This window comes from Anguilla rostrata, chromosome 13 (genome assembly GCF_018555375.3).
Source record: "Anguilla rostrata isolate EN2019 chromosome 13, ASM1855537v3, whole genome shotgun sequence".
Lineage (NCBI taxonomy): Eukaryota > Metazoa > Chordata > Actinopteri > Anguilliformes > Anguillidae > Anguilla > Anguilla rostrata.
Genome location: NC_057945.1, coordinates 30,077,885 through 30,099,178, shown reverse-complemented (window position 1 = coordinate 30,099,178; position 21,294 = coordinate 30,077,885). Strand labels below are relative to the sequence as shown.

The window sequence follows — 21,294 nt, the reverse complement described above, 5'->3', positions numbered from 1 at the left end:
ACTATCTAACTGCCATCTCAAGGCTTGCTTGAAAGGGGCTTTCCAGCAGATAAGCACAACTGTGTTATGAGGCAACCTCTTCATCTGCAAACAGACTTTCCGCAGACCTCCCAGTGGACACCTCAGGTAGACTCTGGGCCAGGTAGCTGTCTTCTTACTAATGTCTACTTCAGCCATCTTATCACATCCACATGCTGTCCCACATCTACCTCATCACATCTACTCACCCTGGGAGTAATTCTGGCTAATTCTGTTCCCCCCTATAGGGAGGTATATACTTTTGTTATGGTGGGCTGAAATCCACACAACACATACAGTAGAATACATTTTACGTGAGAAAATGCCAATGAAAACCAAATTACATTTCCTTTATTAACTCTGCATAACAACATTTTTGTCAGACAGCTGCAATTTAGTTGTAAATTAAAACTTGTATATACTGGCATGGCAGAGAAAGTAAGAGTTGAATATGGAGATAGCTGGCATTCTACAGTACATCACTATGTATTAACAGACAAATATGCAGTTCACAGACAAAAGCGAAATATTGCCAAAGCTATGTTAATTTAAAAAAAAAAAGTTAATTAAAAGGAAAAAGGAGGCGTCTAATTCTACTCACACAGTTGCATTACAGGTATTTTTTCATTCTCAGAAAACAAATTGTACATCTTTCATGCCTGTGCATTTGAAATCCGATGTTTTATCTATGGGCATACTGTTCAGTTTTTCCATTCCTTGTTGTATACCTGTTTATGAGGCGAGGGTAGTTTTTGATTATGCAAAAACTCAAGTGTACTCTGAATAATCAAAAACTACCCTGGTCTTATAAGGAGGCATACAACAAGGTAATGGCAAAACTGAACAGCATTCCTGCAATGTTGAGAAAAAATATCTTAAAGTTAAAGTTAATTACAGCATTACAAAGCAACATGAATTACACAACAAACACAATATTAAAACTGTGGTTATATTACGTTTAGGCTTTAGTATTTTTAACTAACTTATCTTGACTTTCAAATGTCCTTCACTGACTATATATCCAGTACAGGCACCAGAGTGGAATTTCATTGCTACACACTTAATGGAACAATGTGCAGCTCATACTTAACTCTCGAGTGTTCCTCCCAGCTTACTAAATTCAGCTAGACAAGAGGTGTTTCATGCCTGAGCATTTGTGAGTGCCTTCATATATAGTTAATGAAATAGAAACATATTCAGTGATGGCTTATTTAATGTGAAGTGTTAAAGATGCATTAAATCACGTTGCATGGTATCACTAAGTGTGCTGGGTTGACTAAGGAACAGCTGTGTAGAGTTTGCTATTCTGGAATCCTGTTCAGAGGTCTCCAGAAGGCCAGCATTGAAAAAGTCATGCAGTTCTACAAAGCATCTGAGCATGAGGGCAACATTTTATTATATAGGGTAGTGGTTCTCAATCTCATTCCCTGGGGACCCTGTGTATGCTGGTATTCATTCCAACCAATTGCAATCCCAGAATTTTAACAAGCTGTTATTTTTTTCTAAATTACACTCTTTTTATGTTCTGAGGGATTATTTACCCTCTTATGCCTCATTACTGTATGCATGTAGCTATGAATGCCATGAAGGATAAAAAGTCCTTTAATCATTGTGCTTATTGTGCTATACTGCAAATGATTACATAAAGAGGTAAATCTGAACAAATTATAGACTGAGGTGAAACAATGGACTCCTATTTAGTGAAAGTGTGGACACATGGCCACTAAAACTAACCATTAGGGAGATAATGGAGAATTCAAAGAAAAAGCAAATGAGCCAAACCTGCATTGTGTTCTTAAGATAAAGGAGGAAAGAACTTAAGTGTTCAACAGCCTTAATTGAGTCCCCAGGAGCGAGTTTAAGAACAACTAATTTAGGGTGGTTAATCTAAAAACTTGGGGCCTCATGCATAAAATGGTTGTACGCACAGATTTGATCGTAAATACATGCCAATGTTGAGATTTATGTACCTTGGAATTGTTGTGAAAATGTGCGCAACTCCAGAGCCTGTGTACAAACTATCACTTGCGGCATGAGACACGTTTTCCCTTTCTCAACAGCCGTGACATCTTAAGAGCATAAAGTGTGTACGAACGGGACAAAGTAAATTCATCCGTTCGGTTGTTTAAAAGCGACAGCGATGTGTGAATAATATAGAAAAAAATTCCAACATAAAATGCCCACATGCCACTAATGCAGGTTGTATTAACATCCATAAACACAGTAGGTTATAATACAAACAGGCATTTCCACAAACATAGGCTAATACTCACATTAACTGAGCCGAGACATTAAAATATTGCGTTAAACCGACAGAAGACAAGCAAATTGTGAATAGCTACACTGCATGACAAAGAAAGAAATGTGCTATAGTGCCATTGCTTTCAATCACAAGCAACTAGAAGAAATGCTAACTGCTTTACGGTTGTGAAATATTAACTCATTATAGACTAGACTATAAAACCTGTGTGAGCTATTCACATTCAAGGGACCATGGCTATACGCTCCATACGATACACCGTGAGTGCGTTTTTAGGGGCCGGGCACATTTCCTTGCACATGAGGATGCGTGTCAGTAAGTCACCATATAGCCTAAAGGTAATTGAGGGCGTTCACTGGGTGGGGTCGTAAAGCTTATTCACTTGCCCACACTTTCAGGGATTGTCACACGCCAAGCGTGACACCCCGGGGAGAGAGATGCGACAATACCGGGGAAAACGGTTTCTGTCGCATGGAGAGAGAAAGAGAGCGCGCACACACACATGAAATAAAATAAACGGACAACTTCCCCCTTCCCCCTCACGGGTTCCGGGCAAAAACAATAAACTAAAACAGGCTAAATAACAAAGACAACGGAAAGTAAAACACAGCAGCAACTATTCAGTTCCCTACTCTGTAGCTGACCCTCCTTCTCGGCCAGGACCAGCTCCTCCAGCATCCCACCTGAGGATTGTTTTCTTTCGTGCTTAAAATAAAACGAAACGAAACTCTTATCTGCGCTCTCGGTATTAACTCCCGGTCTCTAGCCCGAAATGGGGAGAGAGGCACACCTTTAAGCACCTGGGCTGATTAGCTAACGCAGCCCAGGTGCGTGTGCTCTTCCCACCAGCCGGCGCAGCCGAGACCAATCTGCCTCTCCGGCGGACCAACTCCTTCAGGGATGTTCGTGATTTATAAATAAATAAAAAGAAACGTGCATATGTGTGATGTGCATTTTATTAATCACACGAACACACAATTTTGTAACTCGTCGTACAATAAAATTTAGGACGAAATCCACTCAAATTCTATGCATGAGGCCCTTGGACCTTCAAAATGGATCAGTTTTTGGGATCAGAGAAGAAAAACAAGACTGCGGGATTGGGGGTTATAAAGCTATTGCCGGCAGATCTGGTAGCTCTACACAGATCTGTATGAGACTGGCAGATCTATATGTCCATTTCTACCAATTGCTACAGCAAAATGAGAAATAAACAGTTAGAATAAGACTTGGACAAAAACTTATAATCAAATTAAAATTATATATTAGTGTTTACAAAGCATACAGTTCTAAATGTTTACAAACATTCAGGTCTAACTAGGACCTTACATGCAATTTGCATTCATAATATGATGCTTAGTATCAGTCTAATAAGTGGATATACTTTAATTCATTACATAGCTACATATTACTAACATACTAAACTTTTCACAAGAAAAAAATCTAATATTTTGATATCTAATAAAGAAAAATATAAGTAATACTTGAGGAAAATGCTAAGACTATGAAAAATTGAAATGCTTACAGCTATGAAGAGCCCAAGAGAGTCTAACGGTTGTAAGGGTACGTTAACACTTGTGCGTGAGGTAGGCCCTGTTAAAAGATGGCACAAGAAATGGTTTAAAGCACATTCTTACTGGTTTAACCTGTAACTCTAGCTCAAGTTGTAACTCTACTGCTAGTTTTCAGAGGCTGTTTGGCCAAAAAAAAAAAAAAAAAAAAAACACTACATTAGAACTGGCTTTGCTTAGGGTGGATACCAGGTTAATCTTGATTCCATCTAGTTTTAATAGCGAAATTAATTATTTATAGAACTAATTTCTGTATAATGTAAGAAACAGTATTAAAGTTTAGTCTACCCAGATTAACTTGGTAAAAACATGGACCCCACCCTATAAAATATACAACTGGTGTCTTAAAAAACTAGACAAACTGTACAATAAAAAAAGATCAACTTCACAAAGCATGCACCTGCTATTATATAAAATCTAGTAAGACTGGCTACTATATAAAATGAAATGGAATGTTGCATGTACATAACAACACAACGCAGCCCATAGCTTACTCAAAATACAGCGTACTAGAGTTGAGACTGACATGGCGGTGAAAGAAACCCCTTGTGGCACTAAATAAACTTGTCCCACTTCCATCATTGTATAATGCCCACAGAATATCAAATGCCCATGGAATATCTTCTATATCCTCAAGTCTTTTATCGTTCCCCATCAAACTTGTTTTCAGGTTCAGATCAGCCTCACTCAAAGCGTCATGTCAGCCACAGGAGGAGCTCCTTGCGAGACACTTAGCCAGACTTTTAGCCTGATAGGGTTTGGAATTTTCCCCCAGATCTCAGGACATTTATTTCGGCTGTGACTGAATCAGCTGCCACAGAAACCAATGTGCCCTTCATTCAGTCACTCAATCACACTCACCCCATCATTCACTCACTCACTTACTCTCTCACTTACTCACTGAGTGTCTCCCCACCGAAGTAGTGTCAGAAACAGCAGAAGGGCAAAAAGGCCAGAAAAGGTAGTCACAACTGTTGGTTGAACAGTGCTTGTTCAAATTTTCTATCTTTACATTGAAAAGTGCTATGAAGGTAACCAGCCAGCAGGTGGCAGGCTTGGTCAGCAGGAAATTAGAAGTGCGTTTGTCAGGGACTGGTGACTCTGCGTTCGCTCCAAGGACGTGCTGGACAGAAGTTCACAAGCAGCCAGTTCATGACAGAGTGCGTTTAACACTTCTAGAATGTGGGCTTTCCCTGCAGAGAGACAGTAACACATCAGAGACATGCCAGTACACATAAACTTCATTTGATTCTATTTATAACTGTACCGCATAAACGTCCATTGTAAATTCCAAGTCATGCAGTACAATATATTTTTTATTGGTTCAGCCAATAGAAGCAGATGTAAGAAACACCCAATAGTGGTTTAAGTTTGCTTTACCATGTTGAGGATCACTACAGGACTCCAACGTGCTAAGCAAAATCTTTCCAAGAGACCTCCTTGAGACATTCTGAAATAAAAAAAGACAGATTTAAAGAGAGCAGTTAGATCAACATTGTAGAGACAAATAGAGGATCATGTTAGCTGACAAGATATTGAACAACTACAGTCAATCACCAAAACAAAGGAATCACAAGGCATAGTATCCCTCTCTAAAGTTTTCAGTGGACTGTCCTTGCGAAAATGCCTGCTCATGCCTTGACTGACTTTATAGTCCACCGAATTTGATTAACAGGCCTGTTTTGCCTTCATCTCAAACCAATGCACAGACATCACGGTCAAGGAGTATGAACTTTCAATCACAGTCACCCCTAGCTGATCGTGCCTTCCTCTCAGATCTCAATGGCAATATCACCTTAGACACTGTTCATTGTGAAATGGCAAGGTCAGCAGACTCACTCACTTAAGCTCCTACCAAATGCGCATCAAAAATCTCTTTTAAAGCCACTTGTATCTCTTCTTCCTGCCAGGGTACCCAAAAGGGCAACTAGGGGGTATACTGGTATATTCATTTCTTAATAAAGTCAGAAACCACAGCTATGTGGAATCACCTACATTCAATATACTTTGTATCCCACAAATTTACTTTTGTTTGCTTTATTTTGGCAGTTTCCTGCATTCACCTTTTAACAATATCTATGCAGTTTGAAATATAATTGGAATGCATCACTACTGTGTGTATTGAGAGTAATGGGAACATTTTGATTTAAAATAGGCAAGTAGCAATTGCTCCATCTTCAATATGAATATGGCTTTCAGAATTACTGAAATATAACCCATCTTTATTAACCTGCAATTAAGCCTCATTCAAAAAGACCGGCAAAGACCAAGACTCTGAGATTTTATCACTTGAAATCCATTAGAGGGAGAACTGAGCAGGACTGTATAGTAACTATGTGATTGGTGAGACTTTCATTGTGAAATTGCTTGATTTAAGGTGACAGTAGACTGGGAGAATCTTGGTGGTCGAGCCCATCTGACTGACCAGATCTCGCAGCTTCTGCAAGAGCTGTAGGACGTCCATTAGCTTCTCCTCCACCAGGGAGAGACGCACCCTCTCCGTCTCCAGCATCTGCAGCTCCAGATGGAGGTGCTCCGTCTCCTCCGCCTTCTGCTGCAGCTCCTGCACCAAGGAGTCCTTCATCTGCACACGAGGGAGAGGGGAAGGGGCGACACCTTAAAACATCTCACTTTAATCTCACTTCCTTCAGTGATGTGACTGAACAGCCACTTTTGAAAAGTACCATACGCACATAAGAATGCGTGAGCTAATGGGGTCGATCACACTTCTCCCGCTCTGTCTCAGCAGCACAGCTGGTGGCTGACAGCTTCATTTCTGATTCGCAGCATGTGGGATGAGGTCGGAGGGTGGGGAGCGAGCGGCTTGCGGTCAGGGCTGTGGGAGACAGCTGCAGGCACGAGGTGGCTCCACACCCTGGGCCCGCCAACTGGGAGCTGGGTGGAGGCGGGTGGAGGTGGGTGGAGGCAGGCGGATCACAGTGCCACCACAGAGAAGAGGGGGGAGGCTGAGGGTTCTCTTTTAAGCCCTCCACCATCAGAATAGCTCTAAAGGAGGTTCACTGTTTATTTTCCTTTTTTTCAAAGCTAAATTAATGGCCCAGGCTCCAAATGTATTCATGATATAGAAATGTGATTTACTGTACTACTGTATAGTTTCTCCTCTCCTAAGCTACACTCCCACCTCCTTTAGCTATAGTCCTTTACAGAGTGTCATTGCCACCCCTACCCCCTCCAGCTATTGACCTGCAGAGGTATTTGTGACAAAAATAACTTTTTGTTTACAGTGCTTTATATTCACACCAGACAAATTAAACACTGTAGTTCTTACATGAACTGCACTAGTTACAGTACATGCGTGTAATAACAATAAATATAATGTAGTCATTTGCTGAACATGCTGAACATATTGTCTTCAGTGAAATTATTTTACAAGGCAACATTTTTATGAGAGGTAGCAAACGAGCCACTTAATGAGAAAATGTATTGGCTCATTAAGCGGGCTGTGGGTTCAGGAAGCCCTGCTGTACCTGGTCCATGTCCATCTCCACTTTGCGTGCCTGGGTCTCCTTCAGCTCCAGTTGCTTGTTGAGCTGGGTGACTTTCTCCAGCAGCTCCACAACTGCTGCCTGGCTCTCCTCACTCTTGGAGCCCCCGAAATGAGACAGGAGCTTCTTCACCGCCTTGTCGTCACACCTGCAGATGGGGCAGTCTCTAAATCAAAGCCATACATACTGCAAAGCATCATGGGAGTGAGAGAGGCTGCAGTGTGGGGTTACTCCTTTCCAGTGCTGGAGAAACGCAATGCACCAAGTTTCCCATGCCTTAAAATGAAATCAAAATCAAGCGAAATAAAATTTTATTTATGTAGAATCACAGTACATTTCACAGTGTACCCTGGCTGAAACCTCCGTAAAAGCAAGCCAAAGTTAAAACTCCCTCAGTGGCCCTTAGAAACCTTGGGAGGAAGCAGTCTTCATATTGTGAGCCCATCCTACTCTAGACCTCATTTTCAGACGCTCTGTCTCATATATTGAAAATATGAAGTGTAACTTGTGAGGCTAATCCTCCCCTGGTCCAATGTGGTCAATTAGTCAATTTCTGTCTAATCTGTTCAGGAAGAGCAGTGTGAACTTTCCCCTTAACCGCGTACATCCTCAGTTTTGGAGAAAGACGCTTCATTGTTGCAATAAAGCCAATTATCTGAATCGGGCAGTTAAGTCTGACTATCAAGACTACCAACCCAGATGCAATGCATTGTGGGTGTAGAGATGCAGAAGCTTGTTTTGAGGATGATGACTGGCATAATTGTGGGTTGTATGCATTGAGGCTATGTTGTCCATTGCGAGCAGGTGTGTAGGACCCCTCATACCTGTCTCCACAACAGGACAGCCTGGTCAGGATCCTCTTAACCTCGTCCACCTGACTCTGCTGCTCCCCCGTCCACTTCTCCTCCTCTTCGTCAGAGGCTGCCTGGCCCTCCACCGAGCGAAAGAGCTGCTCCTCCACTGCTGACACACACACACACACAAACACACACACAGAGAGCTCGTCACACTGACCCAGAATCATTCTACTCACATCCTGGAAAAAAGAGCCATGTGCCCGACACAGCATGACAGCAGCTCTGCAGAAGAGATATATGGCAGGCCTACCGTTTTCCGAAGTGGTCTCGGCCCGCCCCCCCGTGGGGGAGCGGCGGTCCTGCTGAGTGGTCAGACAGCACCTCCGGCGCGGGCCGCTGGCCACGCTGTACTGATGTTCCCCAGCGCTGCTGCTCGAAACCTGCAGCTTGGAGACCTCGGACCTGCCACAGGAAGAGACCGCGGTGAGTGACGGCTCACAGATCCAATAACTTTTCCATCCTTAAAACGTCCGAGGCAGAGTGTCCACAAACACATATGTCTTATAGTGAGACCGCCTACATTTATACATGCATTACAAAAAAAAAAAAAAAAAAAAAAAATGCACACTTCCTGCTTAAACTGTTTATGCCCAGATACATCCAAGCCAAGTCAATACATTATACAGCCAATATTAAACAATACCAGAACACAGATGGTTCACAAGAATATGCTGGTATAACTGGCAAAAGTTATTTTTTTGCCTTCTGAACAAAACACAGGACCAATAATTGGAGCCAGGCTCTGCAGCAGTAGAGTGTCTTGAGTGTGTTACAAGCTTCAAGTTTGTGGAGTGATGTAAGGCATTCCAGTATCGGTCTGTCGGTTTGAATGAGAAAGGCTGCTATTCCTGGGGCCCAACAGGAAGAAGAGGACGGGAAGACAATCGAAACCAGGAGCTTGGTCAATACATCTATTCATAGCAAGATGGAACTTTCTGTTCCACTCAAACACATTTTCCCATGTCGAGAACACAAATTACGAAGGAACAGCTACACGAGAATAGGCCGTTCATTAAAACATGAATAGAAGAATGAAATGAAATCAATGGTGCCACTGATTTTAGCAGCAAACCCCTCCATCATTTTTTGTGCAGCAAAATTGATGCGCAGAGCTTCGTCAGATACATTTCAATGATTTTCTTTTCTTTCTGCAAAATAAATGAAGGAAGGAATTCTGCAAGTTAATATGGATTGTGGTTCTTGCAGATCAATCATCTTGCACACTTTTCAGGGTTCCAGCACTGTGAAGGCCAGCAGTGGAAATCTGAGAGGGAGCCTTAGTCACAGAGATTAAGCGTTTCCAGATGACACCGTCTTGCCAGGGAAAAACAGAAGAAAGCAGTTTTGAGCAGGATGAATCCGAGCACGGAGCACTCTTTTTAAGCCCTGCTGGCATGAAGGATATGCCAGCTTAGGACGGCATTACATTTTCCCTGGAGAAAAGATTGCACCCTGGATATGAATCATAAATAAAAGAATAAAAGGGAAAAGCACAGGAACGGGAAACTACAGCGACCGTGGAGTCATTAATTGGGGAGTCTGCTGCAGAGGTGAACAGTCAGGCTGAGCAGTGAGAGAGGGAGGGAGATGTGTTTGAATTATTGGGGAGGGGGGCAGTTTGGGGGGTGCGGCAGGCCCATGATGGCTCACAGCTGCTTGAGAAGATGCCCGAGGCATACAAACACTACAATCCCCCTACGCCCCGCCCCCCTACCGCACTCAGTTGCCGTGGAGACACCCCGCCAACTCCCTCTCCTCCTGTGCCTTTGGTCTCCAATGAAATGAACTGCTGGAGGTGAGAAAGGGGGCCAGCAGTGCTCCCTGTGACTAATTGAACTTTAATTGAAGACGGGGGGGGGGGGAGCCTTCAGAGGCTGGTGGGTGAAGTTTATCTTACTGTAGCGGACATGTGAGGCCTCCGAGCAGCCTCTCTCACCAGACAAAAGAGAGAAAAGGGCGAAAGCTTTTTTTGTCCCTGGAGACGGAAAGTGTTAATAGAAACAGAGAGCGTAGCCTGAAAAAAAGTGGATTTGCTCACTGTCATGCTAGGCAGGGCTGAGGGGTATTAGAATTGTGTTTGTGAACAATACAAAGAAAGCCATATATTTTATCGAATGGCTTAGGAGACGCACATAAAATTCTTGTTGACAGAAACACAGATGAACACACTTAATGGCAGAGGCAGAGCTGTGTGTAGATGGTGAAAGGGGGAGACAGGGATGAAAGGGTATATAACTGAAAGTCACCACAACTCACTCCAGACATCCTGACATCCAGGGAAACAACAACTGGATCGAATTGCTCACTCTGAAACAGTCCATGAAAAAAAAAATCCTTGCCAATTTTCAATGGAAAATTTAATCAAGGGTTTCCAAACACAGAACCAAATATTTTTAAATATAATGTGAAGTGCTAGAACTTCATAAAAACAAGGGTAGCACAATGCTTCTGTAACTTTTATATCAATTGTGGGCCACTGATTCATCGTGTCACAGCATATTCTGTTGGGATTGAGTATAATTTTCAGTGGAATACTTGTAAAACTTGGATACATTATCTGCACTAACTCAAACTCCTTTTGGGCACAAAACTCAGCAATAAAATAGTGCACAGGAGCCAGCACTGCTCTCAGATTCATAACCATTGTGCAACAAAACCCCATTATTTTAGCCCTTGCTGTATTGCTCTCTTAATTGTCATGAGAATGTAGATATCAGGATATTTCACAATGATTGTAACCATAAAAGGAGAGGATATCATATCATTGTTCATTTTGTTTCCTTACACACCAAGCTTGAGAGGTCTAGCCTTTTCATGATTACGTAAGTGAGTAATGCGTGTGGCAGAGCCGGACTATTTCAATTTAGGAAATCAGAGAAGAAATGATCTTGCATGGCTACATATTGGAAATCTGATAGACACTTGGACTATTTGGCTTTAGGAGCAAACATACCATGCAATACCACAAGGTTTAATAACTGCAGACATACACCTGGATGTGCAATTTAAGATTTCCTGGACTGTCTGAACGGTCCATGCTTACTGTCTGTTCTCTCTCCTTTGGCACACAAAAAAATGTGCTCCCTGGCAGGACTGTTTGGTGATTGGAGAGCCACAGAAAGGTCAGGTTAATATATCACAGAAGCTATGCCATCCCCGAAAAACATTCATCAACAGCCTTATCAGCCCAGAAGGGTATACACAAGCAGAATCACCAGGACAATTGATGAATCTGAAGAGCGGGTCTGGCTGCTGCCATTGCATGAAGTTCCTGCTGTGCTTGCCTACATGTATGCTGTGGGCAGTTTCAGGCAGGGTTTTTCTAAACACTGTCATTGTGTTCAGCCCACATAAAGAGCGTGTGAATGGGTGAAAAAGAAGTCCATTTGGCCCTAGGTTTAGCGTTAGGATTAGGGTTTTAGTAGGGGTCAAGGATCTTGATCTGGTCAAAACATAATGATGTTTACTTGCCCTGCACACCAAACAGCCTGTGACCTGAGGTTTGAGGCTGGGTTAATGCTATCCATAAGCTTTAGTTGGACCCTGTAACCAGACGCCTTTAAAAAAAATTATATCTTCTGCGAAACACACCAACATTAAGGAATAAACATCTTTCGTTTCAATAAATATCACAAACCATGATGCAACATGGTGGAAATAAACACCAACGATCTCTTGCCAATCCAAGCAAGAAGTTTAGCAAAAGGAATGAACGCTAGACATTAATCACAATTACATACTCCAGAATCCTGTTTGATTGCCATCTAAAACGTCCTGGGGTCTGAAATATGCTTCACTCCTTTTTTTCTCTCTCTCCTGAATCACCAGTTTAAGTAAAACAGAAACACATGCTACACAAAGAAGGAAGAAGAAGCAGACAAACTACCTGTACTGTTTTAAAATCTCTCTCTGCAAACTGTTTTACTTAATGAATACAGGATATTAGTTTGACCTGCCAGTTGCCTTTGGCCTCAGCCGAGTATTCAATAAATCACATGGTAATGACCGCTCTTTTTTTTAGTCTGTTAATAGTACAAAGCTTGGTTGGAATATTAATGACTTGATTCTGTTTTGTAGCCATATTTACACAAGGCAGGACTGATGCTTCTACGTCGGGGAGACTCCAGCTGTCTGTGATTAAAGTGAGGACACTGGACCGCTTCCTGTGTTTATTACATTGAAGGTTGATGCAAAGCACTTCCTCTGCTGCTCCCCCCCCCCAGCGATGTTACATGAGCCGGGCTGACTTTTTTAACTTAGCATTTTTCCCATCAAAAGGAACAGGCGCTATTACCTGAAAGCGTTGCTTGTTTCGCCTGAACTTGAAGATTTCCCCTGTATTTTCAGTGTCACAAATCAGCAGCTATTATCCACGTCCACTACATTGAGAAGTGCCTGAACGCAGTTATCTGCTTGAGCTCTAACTGCACACGTGCCCCTCCCTGCCGTGCAGTCCTTACTGCAGTGAAATGCGCAGACACGCATGCTACGACCGCAGCGGCCGGATGTGAAGAGCGCTCCTCCGGTTGATGTAATTGAGCCCTGGCCCCAAACAAACGCAGACGGTGATTAATCAGGCCCGCAGCCGCTCTCTCCAGCTTCGCTGCGAGAAGGTCAGACTCATAAACATTTTCAAAGCAAGAATGCAGCCTTGCAGACACAGGCACCAGGGCAATGTGCAAACATCCAGCTCCGGAGCGAGAAAGAAAAATACACTGGGCAGAGACTTCTTACTCATATAGAGGGAGGGGGGAAACACAAGAGGTAAGAGTTATAACGGTTTCAGGTACTGGGAAATGTCTCAATTATAATAGTGCTGATGTCTGCGTGGTCAGAATATCTGCAAAGGAAGGGAGGAGGGGAAAATAAATTTTCCAAGGTTGAAAAAAATGAGCCAGTTTGGCTAAGGAGGGTTTGAAACCCGTACAAGAACAACAGTGGAGCAGGAAAATATATTAGGCTCCTGTTAACTTCAAATCTCTCCTTCACACACAGAAACACACACATGAATACATACACACACACACACACACACACACACACACGCACACACACTCTTGTTATTCAGATCACAGCCCCCAGTGCATAGAATACTGTTCGCACAGTGAAGCAGATGGGGGTCACACCAGACCTTTCTACACCTCTCTCAGATATCAAGCAGAGAACGGGGCTGGATATTACATTTCCCCAAAATCGATCACCAGAATGTGCAGTATGACCTGGACACTGAGCAGATGCTCAGGCATTGGGAGACAGGAAGTCCCAAATGTGGACATATTGAAGACAGCCTACGGGATGAGGCAGTTGTGGTATGCTTAGTTCTGAGTCCTCCCACACACACACACAGACACTTTTATCAAAATTCCTTCCTTTACAAACTATAAAACAATCGCACAATTATGCACGCCAAGCACCAGCTGTTTCCAAAATATAAGAACAGCTCAATGGGGGAATAGTGTGTTTTCTCTGAAGGGCTTCCTAACCCCCTCCTGCGTGTTTGTACATTTCACATGTCTGACTTCCTCTCCCACATACTGCTCTCTGATGTGCTGCAGCAGCAGTGACAGAGAGAGAGAGAGAGACAGAAATGGAAAGAGAGAGAGATCTTTCCCTCTCCTGTGGGCTTTGAAAAACAGCCTCTGGAGGACATGACAGAAAGCCAGTGAACAAACAGCTGAGTGTTTGCTCCTTCCAGATGGTAGGCTTTTCAGCCCTACTTTTTTGCTTTTGCATCCCTCCCAACGGCCTCCATTGTCTCGGGGTCTGGCCTGCAGTTTTGCATAGGCTGCGCCGACTGATTTAGATGCTCAACTTCTCTTGGGTCAAGAAACGCCCGATTGGGGGGCGGGGGGGATAAAAGATACACTTTGCTGGCCTCCCCCTTTATTCACGCTAATGAACGCGATGGATCGGCCCCTGTTCCCACCACCTCCTCCTGAACAGGAGGCCCCAAATTACCCTCCTCCTGCTTCTTTGTCCCCCTCCAACCTACACTGCTCAGGGAAAGATTATGTAAGAATGATCTAACTGATGACCTTACATGCTAGGAGCGTGGAGAGTACTCTGGACAGCATGTGATGTATTCGGATATTCAGGAAATGAGGAAAGGGTATGCAACTTATTATATGGACTTATTTCAGTTACCCTGGAACTACGTAAATGGAAAATACCAATGAAACACACTTACAAGGCACATTATTACATAACCTTCCCAGACAATAGCTATTTATGTCAATATTTGGTTGTAAGTTGCAACAGCCATAATCTTACAGCCCTGCATTAAGTCACACCAAAATTTATGTAATGTCTTCAAATTGTGGATCTTGGAAGGTATGTAGCCATATGCAAACCATTATTTAGCAACACAGTCCCTGGCTTGTAGGATATGAAGATGCTCTTACGACTCCAAAAACTCCAAATCCCCCTGCTTTGCCCCGGTGGAAATAAACCACACGTTCCTCCACGCAGAACATGCAACCTCAAGAACAATAGAATCATTTTCATTAATTAATCAACAAAGTCACAGTGTTTGGTATATATTTAGCCCTGCAAACAGCTGTGTAGTGCAGTTACAACTAAGAAATATTCCAACAACATCATTTTAAAATAGTGCCAGAATGATTAATAATGTTGGCACAAATTATTATAAACATCTCTTAGTGGTGAGATTACCCTTCATATCATGGATACTGGGGTGGTCTCTCTCTCGCTCTTTCTCTCTCTTTCTAGTTCAAGGGGTATGAGTACCGCCCTCTGTGGCACTGGGCAATGCATCAAAAGCCTCCTCTCATTTTTGTTTCCACACAGCTGCGGACTTGCTGGACATCCTCCAGAGCCTTTTCACCCCTCTCCCAGGGCGTACCCCTTTCTCAGGGATACCGTCCACCTCCCCCTCCCTCCTGAGCCCTCACAGAGCACCAGGAATATTAGAGTACGCTATCTGCCAACAATGTGCGATTGCTTTTCCAAAGGATTCACCAGATGGCCCTTTTACTGAATCTGCTCCAGGAACCATAACCCCACAGTGACAAACTGACAGGCCCGTGGGGCTTTTCCATGTGAAGCAGGTGAGGAGGGGAGCTTAGAGAGAAGTGTCATATGGCTCCATTTTTTACCATCTCTTCTTACAAGCTGGTGTTCTGCCTGAACCTGGTGTGAAGCAGCCTGATGTACAGGTCTCCCCCAGGCCAAGAAACAAACCAAACTGCTGCACGCAGAGCAGAGGCAATGCATGACATTTCTAAAGTCTTTAGTTTAAACCACCAAATTGGGCTTTCTTATATGAGGGAATACAAAACTCATGGCTTCTACATCCATTCCTTTTGATTGTCTTATTCAAAATGTCGCCTAATTTTACATCTGTTGTTAACGAGAAGCATTAGACCGTCTCTATAGAAAATAGGCTTTTAGAATTTTTTCATGTCCATATAAGCAATTGTCTAGTTAATTGAACGTCACAGTCAATAGCTCCTAAAATTAAATGTTGTTTTGTTGTCTGAAAACCTCGTGAATATAAACAAGAAAATGAGCTGTATAATGTATTTACTTTAATAATATCTGATATTCTTCATAATATTATCAATTAAGCTGAACTGAGGACTTTACTTAAATGCCCCTCAAGCATATGCTGTAATATAATAAGAAAACGGTACGAGAGAGGCAGAGAGAGGCAGCGAAACCTTTTTCAGTATTTCAGGACGGATAACTTTTCAAACGTGCTTCCACAAAGCACTCAGATCTGCTACCGTTTCGGTTATAGGATAGCGATATTCAGAGCAGCTGTTCACCTTGCACCGTGAGACGATGGCTGCTCTGGACCTTGCAGTTTCAGCTCACGGAAAGAAGCGCAGAAATACAGACAGCTGGACAATTTATAAGGTGGTGGAGATTCTTCATGAAATGGTAATAAATCACAGTATTGTTAAGTTGCTGTTACTGAAAGCAAAGCCTGGTTTATGTGGTACTGAGAACACTGCAGTCCCAAGGCAACAGCACCTTGCATTTATGACTACTATCTGCCTCTTTCCTGTTCCTCAAAAAATAAAAACAAATCCTAACAAACCCACAGTAAACTTTTCTGTGTTAAATCAACGCAGAGTGCCTTTTGCCCATTTTGGACTTCCACTTTTTACTGTTCTTACAATAAACTAGCTTCGTGGCAGGCTATGACAGATGTCAAACTGACTATGTGGCAATATTATGTACTCTTTGTTTCCATGCCACACATTATCATATTAATGATTTGGACGTATATGGTTATCCTTGAGATCAAATTAAATTGTACACCTGGTTCATTAAACGGAGGCCTCACACAAAGGCCTGAAATCTCAATGAACAATCATTGGGACTACTGGTGTGAGAATATGTGAAGAGGTGTTGCTAGGATACACCCAGGGAGTGTTTATCTATTATTCGGCAAGGGGAGAAAGTGCCGGGGAACTATTTGGAGATTGATGGGAACTTTCAATCTGCTTAGGTCAGGGTTTCCCAGGCTGAATGGAGCTCTCTCCCTACATGTCAGCTCTATTGTGGAGTGAATGAATTATTTGGCTCTCAGCACATCAATGGGGGCCAGGAGAGGCGTCCTGGCACAGACTAGAAAGGGCACAGATTAGCAAACCATGGGGGGGATTTGGAATCTGTGAGGATTTGAAATACAAGTTTCAGTTTGCAAATATTTGGAGTGATAACATAAATGTGAAAAGAAAACCATTCCATGCTCACAGCTAACTTACTAACTGGATGCCAGGTTAGTATATTCTAAATGAGTTTGTATCTAAATTACACATTCATTATTGGAAATAAACACCATAGACAAATATTTGACCAAGCACGATTTCACTAATATTGTGTCTCACTTCATTCAATCAGTGCGAAAATGAACAATTATGAGCTGACAAAATGATGTGTGTAAAACGTTCGTTTTATCTGTAAGTGATGAATATTAGTGTTTTTTGATTCACGTGTTGTCTTCTTAATTCTTTCAAATCCTTGCAGCGTGCTTAAAATCTTCCATTTTTCCCTGCATGCTAAAACTCCCTGTGTGGCACAAAGGCCAGAGCAGCAACATTTCTGGTGGATTTTCTCTGTGAGAATCAAAGAACCAGCCTTAGCCCTGGGTCCTGGGGTCAATCCCACAAAGCTATCTTTACCCTGCCACAACCAATGCAAGGACCAGCCAATAAAAGCACAACCTCATGGCTCCACATAAACCACAATGAAGCAAAGTGTTTACACTACTCTCCTACGTCATCTACAACACATGCTGTGCAGAGGATTATATAATAATTTGGCAGAATCCCTCAAAATAGCTCATATGTGAATAGCTGAAACAAGACAGATAAAATATAATAGCATAATATATAATTGGCATATTGTGAACAAAAAATCATATTTGCAATAAGAGCCAGGGAATAAAGATCTTTAAGAATTGGTACAGAACACAGTAATTGTTTTCTCCTCTTCTTAAGACTCCAGAGTCTCAAAAACCTGGAAAAATATTAAACTATTTGAAATAGTCAGCCACTATAAACAAATCATGCAGACGTGCTGGGAGTAAAAACAGGCAAACAGGCTGTGAACATTAAAAAAACCACTAGAAAACTTCAATTAAAGTCAATAAAATGGAACCTCTCTCAGAAATGAATAGTTCACAACAGTGGCAGTGCCCAATTAAACAAGAACCAACTGGCAACCTACTTGCCACACACATTGCCTGTTAAATGAACCCAAACAAAACAAGGGTGAAATTCTGAAATGGGAACCACATCAAACTATACAAATAATATACTGCATGTGCCAGCATACCTTTCTTGGTCTACAACCAAGAGTTGGATAGAACACGCCCTCTTCATAGAAGAACACAAATCGTTAATTCATAAAACCATTACATAAACAAACTAATAAAGATTTACAAATTGTGGGACTCATTACTCCACATATTGAATCGTAGGCAGCTAGAAAATTGTACAGCTATAGTTGTAGAGGTCTCAGACCATCCAAAAACCACTTGAACATATATTTTAAAGAGAAAAAACATTAGTGGACTATTTTAGATGAGGAAAAAAAAAACATTTCCCTCCTCTAACAACTTCCATATTACAAGCTGTGTGTGAGGGGTAAGATCTATCTGTGTGGTCTGTGGGCCTTGTGGTTGCCCACACAATGTTGTCTGAATACCTGTAATAATGGAGTTCGGACTCCAGCTGCTGGACGTGCCTCTGCAGCAGTGGCAAGTGGTTAGCTTTAACTTCCAGCTCTTTGACTTTGCCCAAGCCGCTGAGCACAGCCAGTCTGGCTTCCTCCACCTTCTTCCTCATGGCTGCCTGCTCTTTTTTCAGCTTTCTGTTGCAGTTCTCCAGAGTGAGCAATGCTTCCTGGGACCTCCTGAGCTCCCTCTCCAGTTTCTTGTTGAAGAGCATGGCCTCCTCGATCTGCCCGTCCCTTGAGCTACGGAGCAGCTCGATCTCATGCAGGAAACTTTGGAGGCTCTTCGTGTTGCCATGGATGCTATTCTTCTGAGCAGACAGTTTGTGACGGGCAATGAAACATCCGCCGTCTTGTTTATGTTTAGAATGGCTTTTCCATAGCCCTACCTGTGACAATAAGTCAATGAAAGTGTGTTTTAAAAAAAAGTAATCTGGACAATAGTATCAAAACAAATAAGCAAGGCACTACAGAAAAAAATCAATAGTAAAAACAACGTTAAAAAACAACAATATACTTACAGATGCTCTTACAGGCTTATGCGCTTAGGGCTTAATGTGTTTTTGAAAAATTGATTAAAAAACAGAAAAGTGCACAAACTTTGCACATAGACTGCTGGTCATAGGTTTAACCATTTTAGATGGGAACTTAACATACAGATTTAACAGCCCTGATAACCAATAGTCTATGTTTGCATAACTAATGACAACTAACTCGACTGTCGACAAGCGTTCTTATTATATATCTTCGCGCTTTATTTATCCATGAAAACAAATAAATAGGCAAAGATTAGACATACTACTGTAAAATACAGACTACTGTAAAACTCCATGTTCAACTTATTTTTTCTATAGGAACTGCTGTGTTCAGCCGGTTTACATAAATGATGAAAATAGAAGTGAAATGCACACCTGCAGTGCCAGTGAACGGGCATCACTACTTTGAAGCGCAGCCCGCATGTCTTCCACCAGTTCTCTCAGGCTTGCATTCTCATCCTCGAGTTTTGTTATCCTGTCTTCAGCTTCTTCCAAAGCCACAATTTCTTCGTAACATTCCCGCGTGCATGTTCCCAGTTGCCTGCAGTCGAATGTATGCCGACCCGGGGTGGGTGAAGACCCCCTACTGCCTTTTCCCTTGGCGCTCACCGATAGGGACTTCTCCCTTCTCCTCAAAGGGCTTCTGAGACGTATCTGCGTTTCGATGTGCTCGCTCTCTTTACCCACGAGCAGCCTACCGTTTTCGTACTGGCACCCTGCTTTAGTGCTGAAGTAGCCGCAGAGTTTGGCGTGGAACTGCCTGAAAGTAAACTCGTTGGGAATATTCTCCAGAATCCCGGCGCACTCTTCCAGGTCCGTTTCTTTATTCAACCCCAACACTTCGCAGAGTATATTAAAATCTTCAGCAGGAATCTTACCATCTCCTTGGCAGTCCATATGGTGAAAAATCTCTTGTAGGTACTGATCCAATCCGGTAGCCAAAACTATTATTTCATTTTCAACTCCGCGATCTAATCCATAATGGTAAGCCAAGGTACTTACTATCCACTGCGTCCTGCGCGCTGGTCGACTGTACGGATCGCACGCTTCGGGTTTATCCATGGTTATTTCCACAGGCCCACCGCTACATTTATTTGATTTTAGAATGCTATCGGATGCTGGCCAAAACTTGCCGTTTTAATGAGCAAGTCGCATTTCCTTCCCATGGTCTGAATATTAAGGCCCACTGCACTCCCTTCATGTGAAGACTCAGCTTCGTTTCAAATTCTGTGCACCCCAGAGGCGTTCCCTTGAATAGACTTTTATATAGCACCCCGCCCCCCTAAAAAGTGTAAAGGCTGATTAAAAAAAATAAAGCTCCACATGTTTTTGGTGACGTCTAAAAAGAGGTTGGGTTTCATTCCTTGGGGTTTCATTACAAGTTAACCAATGAACAATTTGTTCCCTTTTGACTGTTGAATTGTGGAATACATTTCAATGTTAGCCGTAATCTGTTTGATAAATATAAAATCTATTATTCAGAGTTAAATATCTGGCTTTGATTTTTTTGTTTGTTTTTTGTCTTACGGATGAAGCTTACTGGCCTATTTAACAGTCATTTAGGGGCAGTCTGAAAAAAATTAACACTTCTGGTAACTGTAAATAAGCATGACAGTGACCACTCAGGCACAATATTGAAACAAAAGACCACAAACCACGGCACCTGCCGTCTTTTTGTGTGGATTGTTAAAATTGGCAAACAGCTGCCCTCTTGAACGGTCTCTAACTGTTCTGAATAGGTGCACGTGTTTCACGTTCAAATTTGTTTCACTGTAACACATCCACAATCGACGTTTTTTTCAGTAAGGCTGTCTGTGCAGTAAAATAATGCGTTTTCCCTAGTGTTCCTATTAGTAGCTGCAATCTCAACTATGTCCGGAGCATCTAAGATGTTTTATTTGAAAACAAAGAGAGCGAAATATTGCCGCCGTTGCAAATCACTAAATATGCAATTAGGATATACAGAACACCTGTTGTTTTTGCTGTGTATTGATTTTCTTCCAACAGAAATGTTTCAGACAAACTTGAGGTCATTCAGCTTTTATTGTCCCATTCGTTTCCCAGCTGTTTTGGAGAACACAAACAAAAAAGATAGTGTGCAGATAGAATTAGCATAGATCATTAAAAGGCTGGGATTAAAATGAATAAACATTTGATCACAAGCTAATTATATTTTTCTATTTCCACTTTATCTGTGAATGTATTTCTGGTCTGATGTTAGAGAAACACACACACACACACAAACATTTTACAATTAGAAAAAAAGATTTTGATTTGGTATCGATTAAAACGCAGAGCATGTACTTTTGATAAGAAAAGCTGTAGACGTAGCCGTCAGTC

General features: G+C 42.2%; 1 protein-coding gene across 3 annotated transcripts; it reads right to left on the bottom strand.

The window, feature by feature from the left end:
* Nucleotides 1-347: 347 nt before the first annotated feature.
* Nucleotides 348-20,220, bottom strand: efcc1 (EF-hand and coiled-coil domain containing 1). Of its 3 annotated transcripts, none has more exons than XM_064306410.1 (8): nt 19,330-20,220; nt 18,392-18,807; nt 8,463-8,614; nt 8,180-8,318; nt 7,338-7,503; nt 6,344-6,433; nt 5,230-5,299; nt 348-5,042 (listed from the first exon to the last, which is right to left on the bottom strand). In XM_064306410.1, the coding sequence occupies exons 1-8, from the start codon at nt 20,014-20,016 to the stop codon at nt 4,909-4,911; spliced, it is 1,854 nt and encodes a 617-aa protein (XP_064162480.1). In that variant the 5' UTR covers nt 20,017-20,220; the 3' UTR covers nt 348-4,908. The 3 variants fall into 3 exon arrangements, with proteins under 3 accessions (XP_064162480.1, XP_064162477.1, XP_064162479.1); XM_064306407.1 differs by having other exon boundaries at nt 6,275-6,433; nt 19,330-20,219; XM_064306409.1 differs by having other exon boundaries at nt 6,275-6,433; nt 8,180-8,315; nt 19,330-20,219.
* Between the last annotated feature and the right edge of the window lie 1,074 nt (nt 20,221-21,294).

Excerpts from the sequence above, each read along its gene's own strand:
- efcc1 (XM_064306407.1), bottom strand. The coding sequence starts at position 20,016 with ATGGATAAACCCGAAGCGTGCGATCCGTACAGTCGACCAGCGCGCAGG. Across the intron at positions 7,504-8,179 it reads CTGTCCTGTTGTGGAGACAG|GTGTGACGACAAGGCGGTGA; the intron begins GTATGAGGGGTC and ends CCCCATCTGCAG. Across the intron at positions 6,434-7,337 it reads TGGAGATGGACATGGACCAG|ATGAAGGACTCCTTGGTGCA; the intron begins GTACAGCAGGGC and ends CCTCGTGTGCAG.